Source organism: Stigmatopora nigra, chromosome 8 (genome assembly GCF_051989575.1).
Source record: "Stigmatopora nigra isolate UIUO_SnigA chromosome 8, RoL_Snig_1.1, whole genome shotgun sequence".
Taxonomy (NCBI): Eukaryota; Metazoa; Chordata; class Actinopteri; order Syngnathiformes; family Syngnathidae; genus Stigmatopora; species Stigmatopora nigra.
This window is the reverse complement of record NC_135515.1, coordinates 4,385,596-4,408,134: the sequence shown is the minus strand read 5'-3', so window position 1 is coordinate 4,408,134 and position 22,539 is coordinate 4,385,596. Positions and strand designations below refer to the sequence as shown.

Sequence of the window (22,539 nt, the reverse complement as noted above, 5' to 3'; positions counted from 1 at the left end):
TTGCCTTGATAGAGGCCCCGCGTGAAGAGCTTTTTCATCCGCTCGGAGCACAATTCACACGCATACTTGACCACCGTCCCTCAGTAGGCGAGATGAAGTCCTGTTGTGCCAATAATCACTTTCCTATCCTCTCATTTTGCTCCTGTCAGTGTCAGGGGAGCTCATTAGTGGCCACTGTTGTATTTCTGCTGTTTTCTACAAAATACAGCACTCCATTTTTCATATGCAGCTGCGGTCTGAATAAAAACAGGTTGAAGTGTAAAGCTCATGAATGAGTTGCTGTGTTTGCAAATCATTTTAGGGGCTGCACGGAAGAGTACGAGATGAAGACCATGGAGCAGAAGGCGGAAGCTGAGCCTTTAGCCGGAGGCTATCGACCCTCCCCACGCCCGGGTTGGCGCTGGGACAGCCCGCCGGTGCCTCAGGGGTTACACGGTACCCCCAATCCACAACGGTGGGCCCCCATGTGCCCCCCACCACCACCACCTCCACCACTGCGTTCCTCACACAAGACCTTAGTGCCAGTTCCCTATAGAGAGCCTCAACACTTCAACTCCAAGAGGTTAGTGAGATTTTGATTACAAAAAATAGGCAACAAGAATCATTTTGACATGAGAATTAACCCACATTTGGTTTGTAAACATCTCTGCTTTTTTATGTGTGTGTGCTCAGGCCGGTCAGCTACCCGGAGAACCACTACAGCATTTCTCCCGCAGGGTGCGACCGTATTTTGCCCTATAGAAACCCCTCAGCCAGCTTCTCGTCGCCTTCCTCGGGCCTGGTAGGGCTCTCTACTATCGGGCCACCCGCAATTACACCTGGGCCCTTTGTGCGTTATAAACCTACACCTGAAAGGTGAGTCTGTGATTTAGTCCAAGTGCATGTTAAACTCAGAATAATCAATGTATCAATGTAGTGATCTTGCTCATCCTGTAGCTCTACTCTTGGCAGGTACGGAAACGGACAGCGTCCTCTGCTCTCCTACGAGCCGCACCTAAGCATGGACATTATTTCCAGCGGAGAGTTGTCTTCGGGCTTCACCAGTCAGGAGAGTACCATGGAGCGTTGCAAAACTGGTACGTTGCACCTCAAGTTGTTTAGGTTCTGCATGTATGGAACAATTCTTTAATATATCAAGCCTTTATGTTCATGTTATGTCTTGATTCTTAAAATATTAATTGAAAAGTGGGGCAACATAATAAAGGTATTATTAATGTTGTATTTTCAACTGATTCTAATGAAATTGAGCATAATGTTTTTAGATTTCATTTTGTTGTCCACCACAAAATCAGCCATTTTACAACATTTTGATGTAATACTAATAGTTGTCAGACTTTCCTGTATTATGTGAAATGTTTACAAAAAATAACCATCAAAACAAAACACATTTATTCTCACAGTCCTATGAATTTAGTCAAACTAAGCCTTTACTGAGGTAACATTTTTTTCTCTGTGCTTTACATGTAGAACCCCTCTGGCATGTTCCGGCATCTTCATCCAGGGTGCAGCCTGCTGGAGGAGCAGGCCAGAGAAGGCTACGACAAGATGTTCCAGGCAAAGATTCTCCAAACAGACACTCAAAGGTTTGAATTCAGCATCAGCTCTCATCACTCAGTCGAATTCCCGACGCCAACTCTTGTCTTCTCCCTGTTCTACAGGGCGAGGCTCAATATTCCAGCCACTCCAGCAGCAACACCTTGTCCAGCAACGCTTCCAGTAACCACAGCGACGAGCGCTGGTTCGACGGAGGCCCCGTCGGCGATCGAGGGGACAGCGGTTTTCCGGCCGACCCGGTCGAGCCCGACGCGGACCTACTCAACAAAGGCGGCTCCAACGACAGCGGTATCGACGCGCCGGCCCACTACAACAGTCGCCACGTCTCCGCCGGCCAGCCTCTCAAGCTCTCGCACGCCGCCGTCGTGGTGAGCGGCCGAGGGGGCGACGCCAAGAGAAGAGAGTCTTCGCCCGGAATTTCAGCCGCGGTTAATCAGAGCAAAGGTTTTCACACCCGGACATTTCCGCCTCCGGGATCCAGCACTGAAAAAATGGATACTTTCAAGCCAAGGTAAGAAGAGAGTTCTTTTATCGCATACTTGTGCAAAAAAATGAAGTATTCAGAAAACTTGCAAGAAAATTCTCATGGCCCGCCAGTCTTATAAAACACTGGGGGTAACCTTGTCATGTTTAATGGGATGCTGTAATTCCATGTCATACATTTAAAGATGATAGTGTTTTTTTGCACTGAAGAAAATCATAAATTGGCTCAAAATGGCACTGTAAAACAGAAAAAATAACATTTTGTGGTCGTTGATGCTCGTGGAGCAGTCAATTGAAATATTATTTTTTTTCATGAACAACTGTCAGCACATTTTATTTTTAAACTCTGACCAAACATTTCTATTAAACTTTTGTGTGTTGCAGAGCTTACACACCTCAGGGTTACAAGACCCCCACTATGGACAAAGCGCGTCCTGTTCGCGCTTCTACCACCACACCCGCTTCGGCCCACCTGATCTCCAACACTCTGTCAAGCTCTGCCCCCAAAGCCTTTTACGGAAAGAGCAGACCAACCGCCTTGCTGCCCGAAGACTTGGGCTCGTCGCCATCCAATGTGAAGACCTCTTCTGGCTCCAGCAACAACAAAACGTATGTTTACTATCAGAAAATTTTAACAGTAGACTCAAAGACGCTGTGGATGAATTCTTAACAGTCCACATTTGGGTGTGGTCATTTCCAGTCAGGTTGACATCAATTCAAAGAATGTGTTTGGGCAACCACGACTGCGAGCGTCGCTGAGAGACCTGCGATCTCCACGGCGGACGTACAAAAGCACCATTGAAGATGATTTGAAGAAACTCATCATTATGGACAACCCTGGAGAGTCTCCTCAACGAGATCCGGTGAGAAAAATGCGCACATTTGAAAATGTCTTAAAACAGTCGGCAAGACTAAATGACTGGCTAAAAGGAACCAAAGAATAAAACTTTTTAAAAAAATCATTTTGTTCAAATCACAGTCTCCCCGGCGTACACTGCAGCGAACCTTTTCCGACGAGTCGCTATGCAGCGGCCGCAGAGACGCCAGCTTCGCCAACTCGGAAAACCAGTCGGCCCCCGTGGAGATGCTCTTCACCTGCACTCTTCCCACGCGCAAGCACTCCGGCTCATCCAACCACTCGCAACCCAAAAAAAGTGAGTTGATGCCACCGCGCCACTTGAGCTCCAGACTCACGGCAAAGTTTCTCACCCTAGCCCCGCTGTCGGCATCAGAACTGTCCCTCACTGAGGTGAGAGACAAAGTACCCCCGCTGAGGAGGCTGGACCCCGGACTCATGCCCTTGCCTGACACGGCCTGTGGACTGGAATGGTCCAGCCTGGTCAATGCCGCCAAAGTCTACGAAGGTGAAGGATTGACGTACGTGACAACTGGCTGACGACGTTTAGTTTAAACAAGTGTATTTTTTGCCGCCAGCTCAAAGAGCCGTTTCGCTCTTCTCACTCACTGAGACGCGAGGAGGCGGCGTGGACATGAGGCCAGCTGGCAGTCCTGTGCAGTTTCCTACTCCGCAGACACCGAGGACCACACCCACTTTCAGCAGGTGAGTGACATATCTGGACAACCCACACTTGTTGATGCTTGTACAATAGCAAGGAATGAGTTAAATGCTACAAATATAATTTGAATTATGAAGATACTGCAAAAACAAAGTTTCATATATATAAATATATGCAATTGAATGTAGGCTGAACTCCACCTTCTTGTGTGGCTATATTACATTATAGCATAATTTGTTGTGGGCCAATGAACGCTCAGCCCTGTGCCACAATTTGGACACCCTACTCTATATAATGTCCTTCCATATTTTTATTTTTTGCTTTACTACAGTGAGGAGGTGCCAAACGACTTGTCTGGGCGTCTCCACAACCTGGAGGTGATGTTAAAACAGCTCAACAATGACCTGGAGAAAGTGAGTGAATCCAACTTTTAATTAGAAAACTATTAATGTGCATGAAAACTCAACATCCATACTTTTAGGCCATAAATGTAGTAATTGATGTCAAGCCAAAGAATGATTGACTGTGATTGGTCATTCAGGAAAAGCACGACAAGGTTGCTCTAATGGCTGAGATGGCCAACCTGCGTGAAAACAACCAACGGCTGCAAGAGGAGAGCGTAACGGCCAGCGAGCAGCTGCGCAAGTTCAACCGACTCTTCGGCCAACGGGACGAGGACGACGATGCTGACCACTCCCCCGCTCTCCAAGCTCCGCCCAAGAGGGAGTAAATGTGACTGAACTGGACTGCCTTAAAACTGGAATCTGGAAAACCCAGCCCTCTTCTGAGCCCTTTATATTTTTCTAAGTCAGAGATGTATGGTTTGTACTATAGAGAAGACTGTTTGAATCACCTGGAGAGGCCTAAACACTGTCCCTGCAAGCCAATAAGCCAAAAAGAAAACAAAAACACAGTAAACTACATATCCCATAATGCACGAGAAGCCCTACATAGTCTTAAGTACTGTAGATCAGACGCCTACGAGCTACATTCTTCTCATATTTGTTGGTCTACAAGTGAGTCAAAAGACTTTGACTAAGTGAAAAACACGTTTACAGCATACTCCTGATTTACAAGGAGTACTAACTTTGGTACTGAAGATATTGGCATTGGTAATGTACGCATAATTCCTTTAGGCGGCGGTAGTGAGCTTTTTTTTACAGACAGCTGCACAATTAAGTGCACCTGCTAGCATGTTTTGCTAGCTAGCTAGTGCGTTAGCATTTCTTTCATTGAACCAGTATAAACCAAGATCAAGGTAGATTTTTTTTGCATTTTTATGCTTAAAATGGTAATTAGACACATCTAATCAGTGTTTTTTCTTGCTACTATCACTCTTTTATTGGCGAACTAGCTCGTGCTAATGCCCATATTTTTAATATTTGTGCTCACACAACCTATGCTAGTGACTAGTTCCTCCTGATATAAAGCTAAACTTTGCTCAGCCAACTAAATATCTCCATACTTTATCCCAAAAAGTATATATTTTCTTCCCAGAATTACAAGCTATTTGTACACTTTGTAACAGGAAAAAAATCTCAAATGTGCTTTACTGTACTTGTGGGAGACAAAATGACCCCCCTTTCATCTGTGAAAAAAAGAACTACGTTTATAAAATACTGATCTATTTTTTCATACTGAAAAAACAGTTTGTGCTTTGCAGCTACCAGTACTTTTTACTAATTCTGAGAAAACTTTTTGCAGTGACTGGAACTTTTCAATACTCAGCTCAGGTTCCTCATGATGCTGGACCTAAATACTACAGAACAAGGTACTGTTGAAAAAAAATGTCCCTTTAATGCGATTTCTGTTAAGAAATCATGTTTTAGTTTGCTGTTTTACTTGGAATGATTTTTGATGGTGTAGTAAGGCAGAATGCAGAAATGGGCTCTGAATTTTAAGTTAAGGCAACCTGAATTGGCTCGCTATACCATTTGGGAAAAGCCCAATAACACTTACTTTGTAAAATTGACTTGAGTTCCTTTTCTTTTTAAGCTCTTTACGACAATAAGTCGCTCCTTTATTTCTTTTGTTCAGATGTATGCGAGTCTTATTTTTCCATGTAAAAATGTTTTTTTTTTATATATATAATTGGTTGTTTTATTATATATATATAAGCTATTTAAAGCCTACAGTGATCTACGTTGAACAAATCAGTAATGGTAATGTAAAATTTTCCTATGTAGATGTTTTGATAATTTATTTTGGTTGTGACGCATACAGCAGCGACGACGACGTGAGAGGGTAGTTTTTTTCGGTTTCACTTTTCCTCTTCTGGTTGTTCTGGGCTGTAATAAGTGTACATTTATAGTGTAAATTATGTTTTCCTTTTATACAAAAATAAAATTATTTCAAGGTTTTGTCTGGGTTTGCCTGACACTCATTGGTGAAATCACATGTTTCAAATTAGCCATCTGTAAGGTGACAGAAAATTTCCTTAATGAGTGAAATGTACCAAAATAACTTTTTTTAATAACAGGCATCAAATTGAACTGATGTTTGTACATTTTGTGCAAAGTGTGATTGTGTAAAAGGTAAAACAAGCACTGCACCCACAGTAAAAGTGTGCATTTCAAAGAATGTTTTATTTCACAAAAAAAACATGTCCACAATTTAATAATGTAACATTACAAGTACAAAGTGCAACTCATTTTATTTACTAACATTTAATTCCCATGTTCTCCAGTGAGAAAGTCTTAAGACTTGTCTGTCACCGATTCAAAAGTTATTAGCTTAACTCATTCACAAACAGTTCAAAATAGAATAACTTGTATTTAGCAAAAGCAGAAAATTGATGCTGATTACAATGGGGATCGCTTCCAGCCCCTCACAACTTGCATGGAATTCAACATCTATTGCCATTAAAGGCTTTAGAGTCATGGAATCTGCCCCTAAACAACTCATAACTTATATACAAAAATGGGGTTGCGTTCAAGAGCCGCACATGAGGCACTCGTCTCTGTTCTCCAAAGAACAAACCATGGCGGCTGTGTTGCGCTCCATGGCGTCCTGCTCTGGGGCTTTCTCCGTCGTGGTGGTACTGGCGGACGCCTCCTTCAGCTTCTCTTTGTTCAGCGTGAACTGAATGGGGTTGGCGGCAGGCTTGGTTCGCAGGTAGTACATGCCTGTTTTAAGACCCTGGAACAAAAGAGACAGTCAATTGGGAGGAGCTAAAAACAAATAGGATCGGTCGACTTCAAAGGGTTGGACTCGTACCTGCTTCCAGCCGAAGAAGTGCATGCTGGTCAGTTTGCCGTAATTGGGCTCGGCGATGTGGATGTTGAGCGATTGGCTCTGGTCGATGTAAGCTCCTCGGTCGGCGGCCATTTTCAGCACTGTCTTTTGGGAGATCTCCCACACAGTTTTGTACAGTTGCTTGAGGTCGGCAGGGATCTCCGCGATATCCTGAAGGACGAGGAGAAAAGGCTCAGCATATAATTTTTGTAATTCAATCAAATTATGTATTATGATAAATTCTGTATGATGCTGGAGAAATGTCTCCTTTGACTTTCATGACCTACCTGCACAGATCCATTGTTAGCAATGAGCTGGTTCTTCATTTCCTCTCCCCAAAGCCCCCTCTCGGTGAGATCCTTGAGCAAGTGCGGGTTGACACACTGGAACTCCCCAGAGAGCACCCTGCGTGTGTAGATATTGCTGGTGTACGCCTCAATGGACTCGTTGTTGCCCAGGATCTGCGCGGTGGAGGCAGTGGGCATGGGTGCCAGCAGCAGGCTGTTCCTCACACCATGCTTGGCGATCTTCTCCTTGAGGAGCGCCCAATCCCACAACGAAGTGGGCGTCTGCCCCCACATGTCGTACTGGAGGATGCCTCGGCTGACGGGGGAGCCTGGGTAGGTCTCGTAGGGGCCCAGCTCGGCCGCCAGTTCGCAGCTGGCCTCCAGGGCGGCGTAGTAGAGCGTCTCGAAGATCTGCACGTTGAGCAGCTGCGCCTCGGGGCTCTCGAAAGGGTGGCGCATGAGGATGAAGGCGTCGGCCAGTCCTTGGACGCCGACGCCAATGGGGCGGTGGCGCATGTTGGAGCGCCGGGCCTCGGGCACCGGGTAGTAGTTGATGTCGATGATCTTGTTGAGGTTTTTGACTACCACCTTGGTGACGGCCGCCAGCCTCTTGAAGTCGTACGTGCGTTCGGGCGTGACGTACATGTTGAGCGCCACGGACGCCAGGTTGCACACAGCCACCTCGTCGTGGCTGGTGTACTCCACAATCTCCGTGCACAGGTTGCTGCACTTGATGGTGCCCAGGTTTTGCTGGTTGCTCTTGCGGTTGCAGGCATCCTTGTAGAGCATGTACGGTGTGCCCGTCTCTGTCTGCGACTCGATGATGGCATACCACACCTGCTGGGCCTTGACCTTTCGCTTGACGCGGCCCTCTTTCTCGTAGCGCTCATAGAGTGCCTCAAACTCCTCTCCCCAGCAGTCGTCCAGGCCCGGGCACTCGCTGGGGCACATAAGCGACCAGTCCTGGTTGCTCTCCACGCGCCTCATGAAGAGATCGGGGATCCACATGGCATAGAAGAGGTCGCGGGCGCGCCGCTCCTCCTTGCCAGTGTTCTTCTTCAGCTCTAGGAAGTCGAAGACGTCAAAGTGCCAGGGCTCCAGGTAGATGGCGAAGGCGCCGGGCCGCTTGTTGCCGCCTTGGTCCACGTAGCGCGCCGTGTTGTTGTAGACACGCAGCATGGGCACAAGGCCGTTAGAGTTGCCGTTGGTGCCGGCGATGTAGCTGCCGGTGGAGCGGATGCAACCTACTGCCACGCCGATGCCGCCGGCCGACTTGGAGATGAGGGCACACTGCTTGAGAGTGTCGTAGATGCCTTCAATGCTGTCGTCCTTCATGGCCAGCAGGAAGCAGCTGGACAGCTGTGGCCGGTTGGTGCCGGCGTTAAAGAGCGTGGGCGAAGCGTGCGTGAACCACCTCTCCGACAGCAGGTTGTAAGTCTCCACGGCGGCGTCTACATCGGCCCCGTGGATCCCAACCGCCACCCGCATCAGCATGTGCTGCGGCCGCTCGGCCACCTTGCCGTTGATCTTCAGCAGGTACGAGCGCTCCAGTGTTTTGAAGCCGAAGAAGTTGTAGGAGAAGTCGCGGTCGTAGATGATAGCAGAGTTGAGGCGGTCCTTGTGCTCCAGCATCACCTCCAGCGTCTCCTTGGCGATCATGGGGGAGTGGCGGTCGTTGAGCGGGTTGACGTAGGCATACAGGTCCTCCATGACTTCACTGAACACTTTCTTGGTCTCTTTGTGCAGGTTGGAGACCGCGATGCGCGCCGCCAGGACAGCGTAGTCGGGGTGCTTGGTGGTGAGCGTGGCGGCGATCTCGGCAGCCAGCGTGTCCAGCTCCACCGTGGTCACTCCGTTGTACAGCCCCTGGATGACCTTCATGGTGATCTGGGCCGGGTCTACGAAGTCCGAGTTCAGGCCGTAGCACAGCTTCTGGACTCTTGAGGTAATTTTGTCGAACATGACGCGCTCTTGGCGGCCATCTGAAACCGAGTCCAATCGTTATGGATTAATACAGGATGGGATACTCACAAGTGATTTGCTAAAATAGTACCAACATTGATCAAATGACTGGGCACTTCCTCAAAATACTAGCTTTTGTTTGTTTTTCTCCATTGTTACCTTTTTACACACAAAAAAATCCCGTTTTTTATATTCTTTCAATTTGTAAAACATGTCGAATATTATGGTATGAGACACACAAGAGGCTATCTTGTGGTTTGGTTGTCGTGCGCATGCGCAACTTGATGTTCCGTTTGGCGCCAAATATGACAAAGCCAAATCGAAAATTCAAAATTAACGACAATCAGCGCAACCTTTACACCAACTCCCGAGTGTAATGTCATTTAGACACTTTTTATGCTCTTGTCGTTTCAACCGAATGTAGTCGTTTACCTTTAATCCATCAGATAAACATAAATTACACAACATTGCACTGTAGCCGGTGAACTGGCTCTTTTGACACAAACGCTTAATAGTAACGGGTAAAACCACAGCAAACCATTAATAGTGACTTGTAGAATGTAATATGAGAACAATTGAAAGAGGTAGAATCTAATCAGTAACATGTAAATCAACCGGTTGACACTCACCTCTCTTCACTACATGCATCTTGGTGTTAGTTAATTTAGTACACCCTCAATGCAGCTAACAGTTAACCTGTCACGGCGTTAAAGTGCAGACTCGGCCGCTGTATTCCTAGAGGTCTTCGTCGGAGGAAAAGCGCGCAGAGAAGTGGCTCCTTTTCGCAGTAAACTCCCGCTAACGTTAATTTGTAGCGACGGAAGTGTAAGGCAGGGCCAAGCCTCCGCATTTGGCCAATCGACATTGAGGAAACTTTATTATGAATTGTGTAGGCCAATCAGAAGTGATACTGTCTCTTATTTCGTTTCTTCTTTGTTGTAGAACAGGAAAAAAGGCGGGTACTGACCACCATGATGACCAATTGCTATCGAGAAAGAGCAAAAAGAGGTGTCTCTTAAGATGCGTAAACAATTTAAAAAGTGTAAAGTCGTTTCCTTTTCCGGTCGTGTTCCCGGACAAAATATGGCGGGATTAAAAACAAGAAGTAGGTCAAAATCAATACGTAACCGATTGGGTTAGGACGTGCAATAGATTGGCAGAAACTTAGGTTTATGTTGAAATTGTTTGCCTTTTTAAATGGATATTATCTGTATGTTTTGTTTTCCAACTTAAACTTATGGCATGTTAACTATTGCTTAATAACACCATAATTTAAAACATTCATATTCATATTATTAAAAGTGTATGCCGATGTAGTCATTTTTATTGGACTGTTTTCTGAAGTTTGAGGAATATATTTAACAAGGAATATACATTAAAAATTATCTGGAATATTATATCATAGAATGAATGTTTTTCAAAATATAGCATTACTTGCGCGTTCAGACTAATATGTTTCGTGAGGTCAAAGAGTTGAAATCGTGATGTACACTTACACGCCAAATGGTGGCGGTAGAGCTACCAAAACGCCGTTTGCCAACAGCTACTAAGAAAAAGAACAACACCATGTGCCAAAAATGCCGGAAGTGTATATCTTTCAAACTTAGCGCTAAACAAAACATTAAGTTGTAGTAATGACATTTTCTCTATCGAAATACAGTAACGTATAGTGACGGGAATGCGTTGTTAACTTCAAGAAAGCATTTAGCGTTACGCGTTGTTTTCAGCACTGGAATGATCTTGTTTTTCTACTCGTCAGCTTCCGCCTCCTCCCTCGCGTGCTCAATCTTAAGGACACGTCGTTACTCGGACCCGCTGCCAAGAGAACCTCCGCATCTGCTGTCATGTCCAAAACATCCCGGCGGAATTTGCCCCCGCGGAAGGGGAGTGACTGTGCCCGAATGAAGAGGCCCCGCTCCCAAATGATGCTGCTGCTGTCCGCCCTCGGGTCACTGGTGATGGTCCTGGTCCTCGGCTTCTACGTGTCCAACATCTCTGATGGGAATCAAATATCTGATCCAGATCTGACATGGGACAAGGTACAATTTAAAGGAGCAGATAACCCATCACAATTGTTCGTAAAGTAGTTTAAACGAATTTTGTTTTCGCATAACCTGGAATTACGTGTTGTATGTTTCCCGTCTCCATCAAGTTGAACCTGTTGTTTACAATCTTTCAATTTGTCCCATATGGACTCTAAGGATGTTTGCGTGCACGTTCTAAGATATATGTAGCTACAAAATGTCATTCTCATCTATTCACATTCTTGATTTGGGACTTTGTAGTTGTAGTGTACTTTGATTCATCAAAAAATATCATTTGTGTAATGGAACAGTGAATGCCAATGTACTTGCTTGACTTCAAATTTTGCTTCCTTTCCATAAGCCTTACAAGCATAAACAAATCAGGTACACTGGGAAGAAAATGCAACACCTGGTGTCCCTAGTGGATGTAGATCGCTTGTGGGATGCCCACCTCATGCCCATCCTAATAGAAAGACTACCCGGGACAAACGGCAGCCTAGCCGTACAGAAGGTAGCTTTCATTGCGGCGCTCCTCTGCTCTAGCGTTGTCCCACAATCTTCCTGTCCTTCAGCATATTACCTCCACGTTGTCCTTGCTGTCCGCCGGCTGGAACGTGGACTTGGACTCCTTCACGGACACCACGCCTAGAGGAAATGTCACCTTCACCAATATCGTCGCCATCCTGGATCCTTTGGCACCTCGCAGGCTCATGCTGACGTGCCATTACGACTCCAAGGCATTGCCCGTGGACAAACGCGCCCCGGGGATAGTGTTCCTTGGGGCCAGCGACTCGGCGGTGCCCTGCGCAATGATCTTGGAGTTGGTCACCGCTCTTGATAACCAGCTCAAGTCCTTCAAACAAAAAGTAAGTACAAGCAAGTGTTATCTTAAAACTATTGTTTTAATGCTTTTATTGTCCGTAAAAACGTCCCTGTTGACTATCAGCATCTTCTATTCCTGGCTTCTTTCCTCAGAAGCCTCCAGTAACTCTCCAGCTCGTCTTTTTCGACGGGGAAGAGGCATTTGTGGAATGGACTGCCACTGACTCGCTTTATGGCTCCCGGCATCTGGCGGAACGTATGGCCGCCACGCCCCACCCCAACAACAACTTGCATACCACTCTGCTGGAAACTGTGGTGAGAAACAACCCCAACACCCTACCGCGTATCGGCATATAGTACCGAGGGACATTGTAGAATGCAACGATTTATAAGGCAATTTTAAGGGTGAGGCTTATACGCGGAGGTGGCTAATATGTGAGAAAATAACGTATATAGTGTATTTATATATACCCTATAGAAGGGGGCTATTCATGCATAATCATCTTATTGATTTTCCAGGATCTGTTTGTGCTGCTGGACCTTCTGGGTCCTCCCGATCCAACGATAGTTAACCACTTTGACAACACGGCAATGTGGTTCAACCAGCTAATGGCAGCGGGTAGACAGACAACCATTACGAGCAAATCTGATTTACGCTCAAACCTGTAATCCACCTCTTTTTCACAGAAAAGCGCCTCGATCAACACAATCTCCTGACGTCGCATTCGTTAACGAAGAAATATTTCACGAAGGACCTGAGTTACGGAATGGTTGAGGACGATCACATCCCCTTTCTTCGTCGAGGTGGAGCCTTATTTTCATTGTGGCATTTTCTACCAAAACGAAAAAAAATGCGCCAAAATTTTATGGGAATGATAAAAGATGTGGAATCTCCTCATTTTTTGACAATGTGTGAATCTGCCACCTACAGGTGTCCCGGTACTCCACATTATCCCAACCCCCTTCCCATCTGTCTGGCACACGATGGTCGACATTGAGGAAAATATGCATCGGCCTACAGTGGAGAATTTGACCAAGATCTTGGCCTTGTTCTTGTCTCAGTATTTTGGCTTGTGAGGACATTTTCAAGATGACCTTTCTCATCAGACGTGAAGCCAATTGAATTTGCACCTAATTGGAGAGATCCCAGACACAAGCTGAGCTAAACCAAAGATCTCCTCCACTGTGCTGTCTCCTAGGTCAAGTATTTGCTCTACAGGCTAATGTCAATCACTACATTTATTTCTATAAAGCCTTTAGATTTGATGTCAAAACACTGAAAAAAAATATGGCAACGGACATAACACTGAAAATTGTGTCATTTCTTGCCTTTAATTGAAGTTTCCCCAGACCAAAGTATGGCACAACCAGGATATAAAATCGTAAACATCCAATGTTATTTTTTTTAACAGGTTTGAGGTCATCAGCTTTTTCTATTGGCCGTGTTCCAACCAATAAGATTGTAAGACATCTGGCGACATATCTTTGTGTCCCCCGCAGCACCGCAGAGACACTTTGAGTCCATTTGTCCTACCGCACTGCTCTTAAGCTTCCATTTGATACTTGAAATTCAACCACATCTTAAATGGTACGTATTTTCTAACCTTTTGTTTTGAGACTGTTCTAGACCATTCCACCTTGAAAATAAACACTATTTATCCAAGTGAATCAAGGAAGATAAACACTATAGTTCATGTAAATGTCCTTTATTACATCCTGTGATATAAAAAATAAAATACATTTTATAACAATACAAAAAAAACATGGCACAAGTGAATCCCTTTTCAAAACAATAGCAAAAAGTCAATACGTTATCTTTGGAGAATGTAAAAGGATGGCAGGTGAGAAAACAATTGTGCATTAGCCCACACAGACTATGATTTTTTTGGTTAGAAAAGGCTCGTAGTCATTCGCTATTATAAAAAAAATATTTCCCTTTTTATAGCGCTTTGTTTGATAATGATTTGTCAACGCGATAATATATCTTAACAATTTACTTTAAACCTTTACATTTATGGACGACTGAAAATTCTATTTTCTTGGAAGTTGTTCTTTTAAAAATAAAACAGAAAACACTGATGGATAGACGTGTTTTGGATTAAATGCACATACAATACAAACAACATACATTGGATTACAACCACTGCATAAAACCATTAAAAAAAAACACACACACACAACAAAGCCATCATTGTTATGCAACACCATTTTTTTGTGTACCATTCATGGCTAAAAAGTTTCACTGTTGACAGTGGAGGTTTGACGCGACCAATTCAGACTACAATGGAAGAAAAAATGTTTCCACAATAAGATCCAAAAGTGACCGCATCTCCAAACACTTTTGTCGCGCCGCAGCGTAAACATCATATGGTTGAAATGTGCAAAATATACAAAACAAAAGCATACATAAATGAGTATTCAGTATACAAACATGGATGCAGACATGATAAACAAAACTTAATATAAGGCACATTGTTTTTTTTAGTGTCACGCAGCATTGTGATGTCAAGTTCACAAACGTAAAGCTTTCGTTGTGCTCCCACGTTTTTACCGACGTGAGACGTTGTAGTGTCCTATAAGTGAGAAAATTGCATAGTCATTGTAAAATAAAATAAAAAAAAATGGAGGATGGTAAGTGTAACTTTAGCTTTAAGAAGAGTTTGACCAGAGGGGGGATTTTTTTGGATAGGTCAGCCAACTATTTCAATGGGAATAGTTTATTGTGTTGGCTTTAAAACTAACTGAGTACAAATTCATGTCAAATAATACAATCTGAATGCAATTCCTTATAATAAGAGGAAATCTGGGAATTTGTTATTTCTAGCTCTGTTTAATTCACTTTTACTTCCACAAATGGAAAGTTCCTCGTATTCTTAAATTGGGGGAGAACATTGAAGAAAACAGGCACCTGAAACCTAGTTAAAAAGGCACTTTCAAGCTTCTAAAAACTTGTATATGTATATAAATAAACAACTTGTTTATACAACTTAATTTTTGGCAATTTTCAATGGAGGTTTCTAAATTCAAATGGGAAGTGGACTGTATTATGAAAAGCAGAAGGATGTGGTATTTTAGCGGCAGAATTAGTGGATTGTTCAAACTGTCATTGTTTTGTTATTTGTAGCTAAAAAAAAGGGCAATTTTAGGAAGTTGGATATAAGATCAATTTTAAGACCCTTTTCAACATTGCAATCTTGACTTTGGTGTAACTAGTAAATATGGCTTAATGCTCACTGAATGAATGCATGTGTATGAGCTTAATTGCTCGCTCCCTGTGATTGACTCAAGGACCAATCTTGGTTTTAGTCCAATAAAGTCCATCTCCCACATGACTGGGATAAGTATAAGTCATACAAAATGACTGGATGGATGTCAGTCCTCTGCTCTCTGTTAAAGCTGAAGAAGATTCATCTTCCAAGTGCCAGCTGAGGTTGCGCTACGTTACATGTCCGTTAACAGGCACCATGCGGTGAGTCGCTCATTGTTTTTAGGGCGCTTTGATTGTTTCTCAGTTTTTTTTTCCAGGAATGTTCGGGTCTACAAGCCCAGTTCATCGTCCACCGGGACCGACTGAAGTTGCGTCAGAATCTTGCCGTCACCGCTCATCTCGTCCGGGTGCTCCAGTGGGGATCCGCCGTCCTGCTCTGGAGAAGGGCTGCCCAGAAGCAAAGCGTCCCCGCCCGCTAGTCCCAACAAAGCCGGATCTACAGGTAGGTCCGCTTTCCCCCGCCCGTCAAATAAATTCAGAGCGGCCGAGGTGGAGAGAGGCAAGGGGCTCCAAGACGCCTGGGACAAATGACTGTTGGGCGTCGCCCCTCCTCCGTACATGGGACTGAGGGCTAGCATGCTCTCCGGGGAAAGCGCGTGCGGCGTGGTCGGGGTGGCCATAGGCTCCGGCGCGGCGGGGGAGGAAACGGCTGACGTCTGGGCGCCGGCGCTACCGGTCTCGGCGGCGTAGAACAGGGCGGGTGGGTTGAGGAAGTTCAAAGGGGGCGTCGCCAGGACGTTGGCGGGCTGCTCTGGGGGGGCCACGAGCTGGGAGGCGACCGGAATGTTCGAAGGCATGAGGCCCGTGTTCAGCCCGTTGGCGAGGGGCTCCGAAACCGGTTTCAGAGGCAAACTGGTGAGTTGGAAGCCAGCCGGAATGGTCAGGATTAGCTTGCCTTGTTGGACGCTTAGATAAGGGCTTCCACCCAGGACAAGGTTACCTATGGAAATGCACAGAAAGGGAAACGGATTAGAGTTATTTGGCTATCGGATGATGCCTGAAGGTCAACCTTTAGATTTCAAGTATGAAATTGAGACTCTACCTTGAGGTGTAGAAGGCAGCTGAATGACACTGGAGTTGAGTAGATGCATCCCAGGGGACACGCCGGTCGCTGGAGCTGGAGCCACACTCTGAATGGGTCTCACTTGGTTTATCCTCAGAGGACTTTGATTCATCCCGCCGCCAGCCGATGTCAGGATTTGCACGGGTACTCCGGCCGAGGTCATGGACAGAGAGGGACTAGCCGGAACTACCTGGGGAAATGAGATGGCGCTCGACGTTGGGCCGGACGGGACCGGTACCAGCTGGGGCATAGAAACGGGGACTAACTGGGCTCCCGCGTTGGTGGGCGAAGTGATGGAAATGACCTGAGGTGTTGCCAGTTTGCCTGGTAAGGGGTCGATGGCTTGGGTTCCCAACTGGGCCGTCACTTCAGGTGGGACCTGCGAGATGGAAGCAGCGGTCGAGGGTGGAGGGGGATCTGCCCGTCTGGACGTTGTCACAAGGCTTGGGTAGTTGATGGCCGGTCCAGCCAGTGGGGAAACCGGGACCAACTGAGGACACTGGGAAACCGGTCCGACGGAGGAGTGCTGAACCAGCTGGGACACTGGTATGCCCTGGATGGAAGGAACGACCTGGGGCAGGGAAAACACCTGAGGGTTCGATTGAACGGTGTTGACCAGAGCGCTGGGAGGGCTTAGCTGAGGAGCCGAAGTGGCAAAGATGAGGTAATCCTCTTGCTTACTTGAAAGGGAGGCGCCGGAGCTTGAAATGGGCAAGGCTGCGGGTGTTACCACTACCTCCTGGCTCTGGGGGGTTTGCGAGAGGGCCAGAGAGGGAAGGCTGCTTGGCAAGATTGAAGAGGCTCTTTCTTCTTTGATCAGGTTTTCGGGTCCGTCCATGAAATCCACCGCGTCGCTACCGCGGTTCTTGGCTTGCGCGGGGACTGTGATGACTGATGTCGGGTTGGAGACTGGCGAGGCGTTTGTGTTGAGGACGACCGAGGGAAGACCGCGTACTTTGGCGTCCATGGAGGAAAGTAGTCGATCGACCGCGGACGGGGTTTGCTTGCTGAGGACCTGGGTTCCATTCAGGATCAAAGGCGAGCCGGACACCTGGCTCAGGGTGACTTTTTGGCAATCCCCCAAGTTTAGCCCGTTGATGATAACGCCGCCACCGCTACTGGAGATGAGAGAGTTTCCGTTGAAAAGTAACGGTTGGGGAGACGCCAAGAAGCTGCCGGAACCGTTGACAATGAGTTGGCTACCCTGGGCGCAGTTGAGCGCCGATAGTGAGATGACAGACGCCTTGGCGACGGCGGGCTCGTCTGCTTTATCCGCCGCGTCGTTGGAGACGCTCGCCTCGTCGTCGCTGCTGTGGTTTCCATCGGACTCGCTGAAACACCGCAGGGATAAACAATAGATAAGCATGTTTCAGGAGGCGACCGAACAAGTGTATTTTCTAAATAATGCTAACATTGGGAGGCCATCCGACATTTTTGCTCAATTCAGACAGTGATGCTTAGCATTCAGGCCTTGAAAGTGCTAAGACATTGTTTGAATTGCAACCCGATGTGCAAATTCAACAACTGAACTCTCCCAAAATGAAATTGAATTGCAAATCATGCACTGTATTGGATAAACTGCCATTTATATTTTTGGTCAAGATAAGAAAATAGCGTCATGAGACAGTTAACCACAATGAGGTTATCTGTTGATGCCATGATGTAATATTGTGTTTTTTTTTCTAATTTGTTGACATGTTGGTAACCAAAGTCAAGTTCGTGTAACAAAATTCTCATCTAATTTTCTGAACTGCTTTATCCTCACTAGGATTGCAGGGGGTGCTGAAGCCTATCCCAGCTGACTTCAGGCCACAAAGAGACAAACAACCATTCACGCTCACTCTCATACCAAAGGGCAATTTGGAGCATCCAATCAGGAAAGCAGAGTACCCGGAGAAAACCCACGCAGAACATGCAAACTCCACACAGGTGGGTTTGAACCCAGATCCTCCACCGTTTGGCCCAACGCGCTAACCACTTTTCCACCGCACCACACATCCAATTTTTTTTAACAAAAGTCACTTGCCCGAGAAGCAGTAAAAAACTAAATTTTAACATGGATAAACAAACTCATTGTCCAAAGCTAACCCTATATTTGTATGTTTTTTTAAAAAGTACCAATCTTAATTCAATTCAATTCCATCGATTGGCATATTTGTCCTACCAACCTTCCTACCGTGTAACAGGCAAGTGCCAATCCGAGTACGAGGTGTTGTTTTGGGGGGTCACTCGCCCACTCCGCTTCTCACATTTCACAACAAAGCAACACGCTCGGCTGTCAACTCCTTTCGACTTTTCTGCCGTCTTTGTTCTCTCACACAAACACACACGCCAACAAATGGAGGTCGATTATAAGGAGCCCTGTTGCGTGTGCGTGTATGTTTGTGTTGTGTGTGTGCGCGTGCGTTTCGTCTTGCCTTTTGCAGTGTGTTCCGGGCGGGGTCCTGTCCCTCTGCCTACGGTTCTTGAACCAATTGCTGACCTGCGTGAGGGACAGCCCGGTGACTTTGGCCAGGTTCTTCTTCTCGTCCGGCGTGGGGTACCTGTTGCTCTTGTAGCATTCCTTGAGGGCGTTTCGCGACTTCTCCTTGAAGCAGTAAACCGTCTCCTCACCGTCCCAGATGGTCTTGGGCAAGGGGAACTTTTTCCTCAGCCGGTACTTGTCCACGGCACCCAGGCTGCGGCCACGGGACCTCTCCGCCTCCTTGTAGCGGGCTCGCAGGTAGAGATCCTGGAGGAAGACATGGTTGCACGGCTGGAAGTCGTGGCTCTCCAGCAGGGCGTAAAGCTCCTTGAAATGCTCCTTATGGAAGGCCACCAGGGCCTGGGCCTTGAGCAGGGTCTCGTTGCCACGTAGCAGTTCGGACGAGGGATGGATGGTGGAGAGGAATCTCCACAGGCGATCCACATTGCCCGCTTGCAGGAGGGCCTCGCACAGACACGAGACCTGCTCCGTGGAAAAACTCACCGCCGACAGCTGGAAAGTTTGGAGCAGGCGCTCGGCCACTTGATCCGCGTCTTTCTCGTCATCCGCGGAAGTGGCGGCGGTGGAGGTGGCGGAGGCGGCGGGCTCTTCTTCGCCGTTGCCGTTTTGTTCGCTAGACTCCGGAGACAAGGAAGCCATTTTTTGCCTGAACTTTTCCCCCCCTTTCCTCCACCTACTCCTCCTCCTCCTACTACTCCTCCTCGCTCCCCTTTCTGTCTGTCGCCAGCGGAGAGTCGAGCGTGACAACAAGGACTCGCCCATTTTTGCCCCTCGGCAAGCCCCCGGAAAAAAAGTTAGGAAATAAGTTTGTTAATCATTCAGTTACCCTTTTTTTAAACGAGGTTTCTATTCGCTGTACGTGCGTTTGTAAAACCGCATTTGTCTGTTCCTGTTTTTTTAATTATTTTTTTACACAAAAGAAAATAAATCTTTGCACTAATCAGTTCCCCAACGTTTCCGTTTTTTAAATAACATATTAACATAAAAAACGATTTACTTCAGGTTCATTCAACAAACTATTTTAATGCAATAGTACAGTATTTTTGTGATACATTTTTTTGTTTTGATTGGTTAGAAATGTGTCCTTCCGTCAAATGAACCCGGAATTGTCGGAGTTTTCAGGGCGGTGTTAATAACGCGGAATCATTCCGACTACAAGCAAAAATCCCACCGGTGTTATAGACAGGATGCGCCTTGCTGCAATATGATTGGCTTGAAAATCGCCTTAACTCACGCCCTCCTGCTCCAGACAAAAACTATTGAGCACTCGGGGAATGAAGCAGCCAATCAAATTTGAGAAGGGCGTGTCTTGCCTAGAAAACGGTGGAGTCAGCAAACTCAATACCATACGACTGCTCAATAACGGGAGCTCACACATATTTAACGAAAACACAACAGCCTGACTTATTGAACACCGTTGAGATATACAGCATACGCGTAGGCACACTCCAGAGTGACATAATGTAAGTAACTATCATCAAATGTAAACATTTAATGTATTCTGAGTGCTTTCTTTGTTACCCCAGTTAGCCACCCAAACAGCTAACGCGTTCTGTAGATTGGCGGTGGTTTGCTATTAAGAAGAATAAAAGATGATGTCATCATTTGAAATCAGTACCACTAGTATAACATAAGTTGTGGTTGCTGATATTTGTGTGTGTTTGGGAGTGAATACATAAAATTAAATAAAAAGAGGTCAATATCAGAAGTAGGCGTTGTCTTCTGTAGCATTGCGTTGAAAGGAGTCATCAATGTTTACTAACAATTGTTTTAGCCATTTGGCATAATTACTCTTTATAATGGGACAGTAATTTCATGTCATTCATAATTGTTTCATTGAATATCAAGTTATGTGACAGTTTGCTAATGTGTCTTTTGTTTTAAACCCTCATCCATCTCCAAAGAGTCAAGAAGATGGATGCTTCAGTAAGTGTTGTTAGCAATCCTACTGTCAATGTGCGCCTTACAACCACCATATCCTCCTTTGAGGTCAAGCGACGGTTTGACAGAGGAATATCCATTGCAGACTTGAAGGTAAATCAATACGGGTCTAAATGACTTGACATGGGCGTAGTGGTATTAATTAGTCTGTCTTTTTTTTAGGGCAAACTGGAAATGGTGGTTGGGGCACCATCCTCAAGCATGGACCTCGAGTTGTACAGCACGTCAGACAAATTGTTGCAAAAGATGGAGGACGATAACGCTTTGCTGGGCTCTTATCCTGTGGATGACGACTGCAGAATACATGTAGGCAACTATGCTTAGGTTACACTGAGTGTTAGAAATTTATAAACAAAACACAGATAGTATATCATGATTCGACAGTGTTTTTTTAATGAATATAAATTCTGTATCCTTTATTTTTATCAGGTTATCGATCGAAGTGGAGGCGAGTTGGGAGAATTTAGCGATGTCAGTAAAGTGGAAAAATATGTTATGGCGGATGAGGATTATGAAAAAAAAGCAGGTGAGTTTTTGGATGTTTCACATGGAGCAGAGCCATAACTCATGATGCACTTTTCAGATTCGGCAAGATCCTTCATGAAAAAGCAGGCCTTTGGGCGCTTCAACGATGAGGAAATGGCTAAAAAGAAAGCTGAAACCCTCGCTCGGGAAGAGGAACATCGGGTGGCGGCGGAAGCCATTTCCGTGGGCAGTCGATGCCAAGTTCGCGTACCCGGTCAGCCAATAAAAGTTGGCACTGTCATGTTTGTCGGTAAGTTACAAAATCATAATTTTCCATTTTCACCATTAAAAAGGCCAAATCAGATTTATATTGAATTTTAATATGACATATATTACCTTTATGCTTTGATTTATACTCAAATAAGACATTATTGCATTTCTAGGCACAACAGAATTCAAGCCAGGCCATTGGGTGGGTGTCAAATATGATGAACCACTGGGGAAAAATGACGGCAGGTAAGAGACAGGTCACGTGCTAATCTAATGTAGATTATGTGTTGCCGATTTTTAATCTGACTCTTCTGCGCCTTCCGTCACAGCTGCGAGGGCAAGCGCTACTTTGAGTGCGAGAAGAACTATGGGGCGTTTGTAAGGCCATTGAGCGTGACTGTGGGAGACTTCCCAGAGGAAGATTATGGTTTGGATGAAATGTAGGTCTGCCAACTGTGGAATGAGGGAAGGACATTGGTGATAACTTGTTCCCTTTGCTTTTTCAAGAAGGAACCACACACAATGACCATCTTATCTTCTAGTTGCTTTAAGTTCTACATATTTACGTAAGGCCGTAAGAAATAATTGCAGGGGCCTACATTTTACATTCTTCATTATGAAGGATGTGCTTGCGCATGGTCTTGATCATTTGACTATATTGTGCCTAAATTGTATTTGTTAAAATACTAACTGATCTACCGATTCATACTGGTGTGTATAAACATTTTTTTACATACCACATGTACCAAAGGAAGATATTTGAAAACAATTGTGCTTGAGGCAATTCCATATCCGTCAAGTTTTCATGTAGATAAAGTCTGTATTCTTTTTCCCATAAATTTGACTCATAGAAACTACTTTCAAGATCTGTTGTGCTTTTTTTGAACCACTGCAAAATAAAAGATTTGCATTTTTGGCTATTTTCATCAAAGAATCTAATAAAAAAAACTGCAAATTGAATATTTACTGTTTACCAATTTTGCATTCGAATGTAAAAATATGTATCTTAGAATGTATTTGCTATTTTCAAAGGATTAAAAGATGAAAAAGAAAATATGAAGAAAATAATTTTAAACATTTAATCTAAAAATCAATATATATTCATAGCCTTCCACATTTTTCTATCAATTCAGATAAGAATTATATGATATGTATATGACATGT

The 22,539-nt window shown here is 45.3% G+C and overlaps 5 protein-coding genes across 9 annotated transcripts in view; 3 read left to right on the top strand and 2 right to left on the bottom strand.

Moving 5' to 3' along the window:
- sipa1l3 (signal-induced proliferation-associated 1 like 3) overlaps positions 1-5,914 on the top strand; it is a 39,641-nt gene extending 33,727 nt beyond the window's left edge. For all 3 annotated transcript variants that reach the window (XM_077723298.1, XM_077723299.1, XM_077723300.1), the window contains 12 exons: positions 302-562; positions 673-855; positions 952-1,076; positions 1,468-1,583; positions 1,659-2,065; positions 2,422-2,646; positions 2,738-2,900; positions 3,017-3,191; positions 3,252-3,401; positions 3,472-3,598; positions 3,886-3,967; positions 4,096-5,914. In XM_077723298.1, coding sequence (XP_077579424.1) covers positions 302-562; positions 673-855; positions 952-1,076; positions 1,468-1,583; positions 1,659-2,065; positions 2,422-2,646; positions 2,738-2,900; positions 3,017-3,191; positions 3,252-3,401; positions 3,472-3,598; positions 3,886-3,967; positions 4,096-4,284 — 2,203 coding nt within the window. In that variant the 3' untranslated portion in view covers positions 4,285-5,914. The remainder of the gene's footprint in view (positions 1-301; positions 563-672; positions 856-951; positions 1,077-1,467; positions 1,584-1,658; positions 2,066-2,421; positions 2,647-2,737; positions 2,901-3,016; positions 3,192-3,251; positions 3,402-3,471; positions 3,599-3,885; positions 3,968-4,095) is intronic.
- Positions 5,915-6,120: 206 nt separating this feature from the next.
- rrm1 (ribonucleotide reductase M1 polypeptide) lies at positions 6,121-9,872 on the bottom strand. The gene is made up of 4 exons (XM_077723303.1): positions 9,667-9,872; positions 7,076-9,057; positions 6,771-6,959; positions 6,121-6,692 (listed from the first exon to the last, which is right to left on the bottom strand). The coding sequence occupies exons 1-4, from the start codon at positions 9,683-9,685 to the stop codon at positions 6,486-6,488; spliced, it is 2,397 nt and encodes a 798-aa protein (XP_077579429.1). The 5' UTR covers positions 9,686-9,872; the 3' UTR covers positions 6,121-6,485.
- A 253-nt stretch (positions 9,873-10,125) lies between these two features.
- Positions 10,126-19,545, top strand: qpctla (glutaminyl-peptide cyclotransferase-like a). Of its 3 annotated transcripts, XR_013327220.1 has the most exons (10): positions 10,578-11,076; positions 11,423-11,572; positions 11,634-11,927; positions 12,037-12,198; positions 12,403-12,502; positions 12,571-12,687; positions 12,815-13,471; positions 15,409-15,593; positions 17,983-18,143; positions 18,641-19,545. XR_013327220.1 is itself a non-coding variant. In XM_077723304.1 (8 exons), exons 2-8 carry the CDS (start codon positions 10,882-10,884, stop codon positions 12,958-12,960), a joined length of 1,164 nt encoding a protein of 387 aa, XP_077579430.1. In that variant the 5' UTR covers positions 10,126-10,142; positions 10,797-10,881; the 3' UTR covers positions 12,961-13,572. The 3 variants fall into 3 exon arrangements, 1 of the variants encoding a protein (XP_077579430.1); XM_077723304.1 differs by lacking the exons at positions 15,409-15,593; positions 17,983-18,143; positions 18,641-19,545 and adding an exon at positions 10,126-10,142 and having other exon boundaries at positions 10,797-11,076; positions 12,815-13,572; XR_013327221.1 differs by lacking the exons at positions 15,409-15,593; positions 17,983-18,143; positions 18,641-19,545 and having other exon boundaries at positions 12,815-13,082; positions 13,296-13,572.
- On the bottom strand, positions 13,574-19,398 carry six5 (SIX homeobox 5). Its single transcript, XM_077723301.1, has 3 exons — positions 18,632-19,398; positions 16,194-17,545; positions 13,574-16,091 (listed from the first exon to the last, which is right to left on the bottom strand). Exons 1-3 carry the CDS (start codon positions 19,336-19,338, stop codon positions 15,421-15,423), a joined length of 2,730 nt encoding a protein of 909 aa, XP_077579427.1. The 5' UTR covers positions 19,339-19,398; the 3' UTR covers positions 13,574-15,420.
- Positions 19,546-19,898: 353 nt separating the features above from the next.
- Positions 19,899-22,232, top strand: tbcb (tubulin folding cofactor B). The gene is made up of 7 exons (XM_077722095.1): positions 19,899-20,162; positions 20,604-20,733; positions 20,803-20,946; positions 21,070-21,166; positions 21,224-21,415; positions 21,549-21,621; positions 21,705-22,232. Exons 2-7 carry the CDS (start codon positions 20,614-20,616, stop codon positions 21,817-21,819), a joined length of 741 nt encoding a protein of 246 aa, XP_077578221.1. The 5' UTR covers positions 19,899-20,162; positions 20,604-20,613; the 3' UTR covers positions 21,820-22,232.
- The last annotated feature ends 307 nt before the right edge of the window (positions 22,233-22,539 follow it).

What these genes read in the sequence shown, in the direction of transcription:
- tbcb (XM_077722095.1), top strand. Translation starts at nt 20,614, where the DNA reads ATGGATGCTTCAGTAAGTGTTGTTAGCAATCCTACTGTCAATGTGCGC. An exon ending in TATCCATTGCAGACTTGAAG is followed by an intron (nt 20,734 to 20,802) that starts GTAAATCAATAC and finishes TCTTTTTTTTAG; the next exon opens with GGCAAACTGGAAATGGTGGT. An exon ending in CTGGGGAAAAATGACGGCAG is followed by an intron (nt 21,622 to 21,704) that starts GTAAGAGACAGG and finishes CTTCCGTCACAG; the next exon opens with CTGCGAGGGCAAGCGCTACT.
- qpctla (XM_077723304.1), top strand. Translation starts at nt 10,882, where the DNA reads ATGTCCAAAACATCCCGGCGGAATTTGCCCCCGCGGAAGGGGAGTGAC. An exon ending in CAGATCTGACATGGGACAAG is followed by an intron (nt 11,077 to 11,422) that starts GTACAATTTAAA and finishes CCTTTCCATAAG; the next exon opens with CCTTACAAGCATAAACAAAT. An exon ending in TCAAGTCCTTCAAACAAAAA is followed by an intron (nt 11,928 to 12,036) that starts GTAAGTACAAGC and finishes TTCTTTCCTCAG; the next exon opens with AAGCCTCCAGTAACTCTCCA.
- rrm1 (XM_077723303.1), bottom strand. An exon ending in CTAACAATGGATCTGTGCAG is followed by an intron (nt 6,960 to 7,075) that starts GTAGGTCATGAA and finishes CTCGTCCTTCAG; the next exon opens with GATATCGCGGAGATCCCTGC. An exon ending in ACTTCTTCGGCTGGAAGCAG is followed by an intron (nt 6,693 to 6,770) that starts GTACGAGTCCAA and finishes CTTTTGTTCCAG; the next exon opens with GGTCTTAAAACAGGCATGTA.
- six5 (XM_077723301.1), bottom strand. Translation starts at nt 19,338, where the DNA reads ATGGCTTCCTTGTCTCCGGAGTCTAGCGAACAAAACGGCAACGGCGAA. An exon ending in CCCGGAACACACTGCAAAAG is followed by an intron (nt 17,546 to 18,631) that starts GCAAGACGAAAC and finishes GCGGTGTTTCAG; the next exon opens with CGAGTCCGATGGAAACCACA. An exon ending in GCTGCCTTCTACACCTCAAG is followed by an intron (nt 16,092 to 16,193) that starts GTAGAGTCTCAA and finishes GCATTTCCATAG; the next exon opens with GTAACCTTGTCCTGGGTGGA.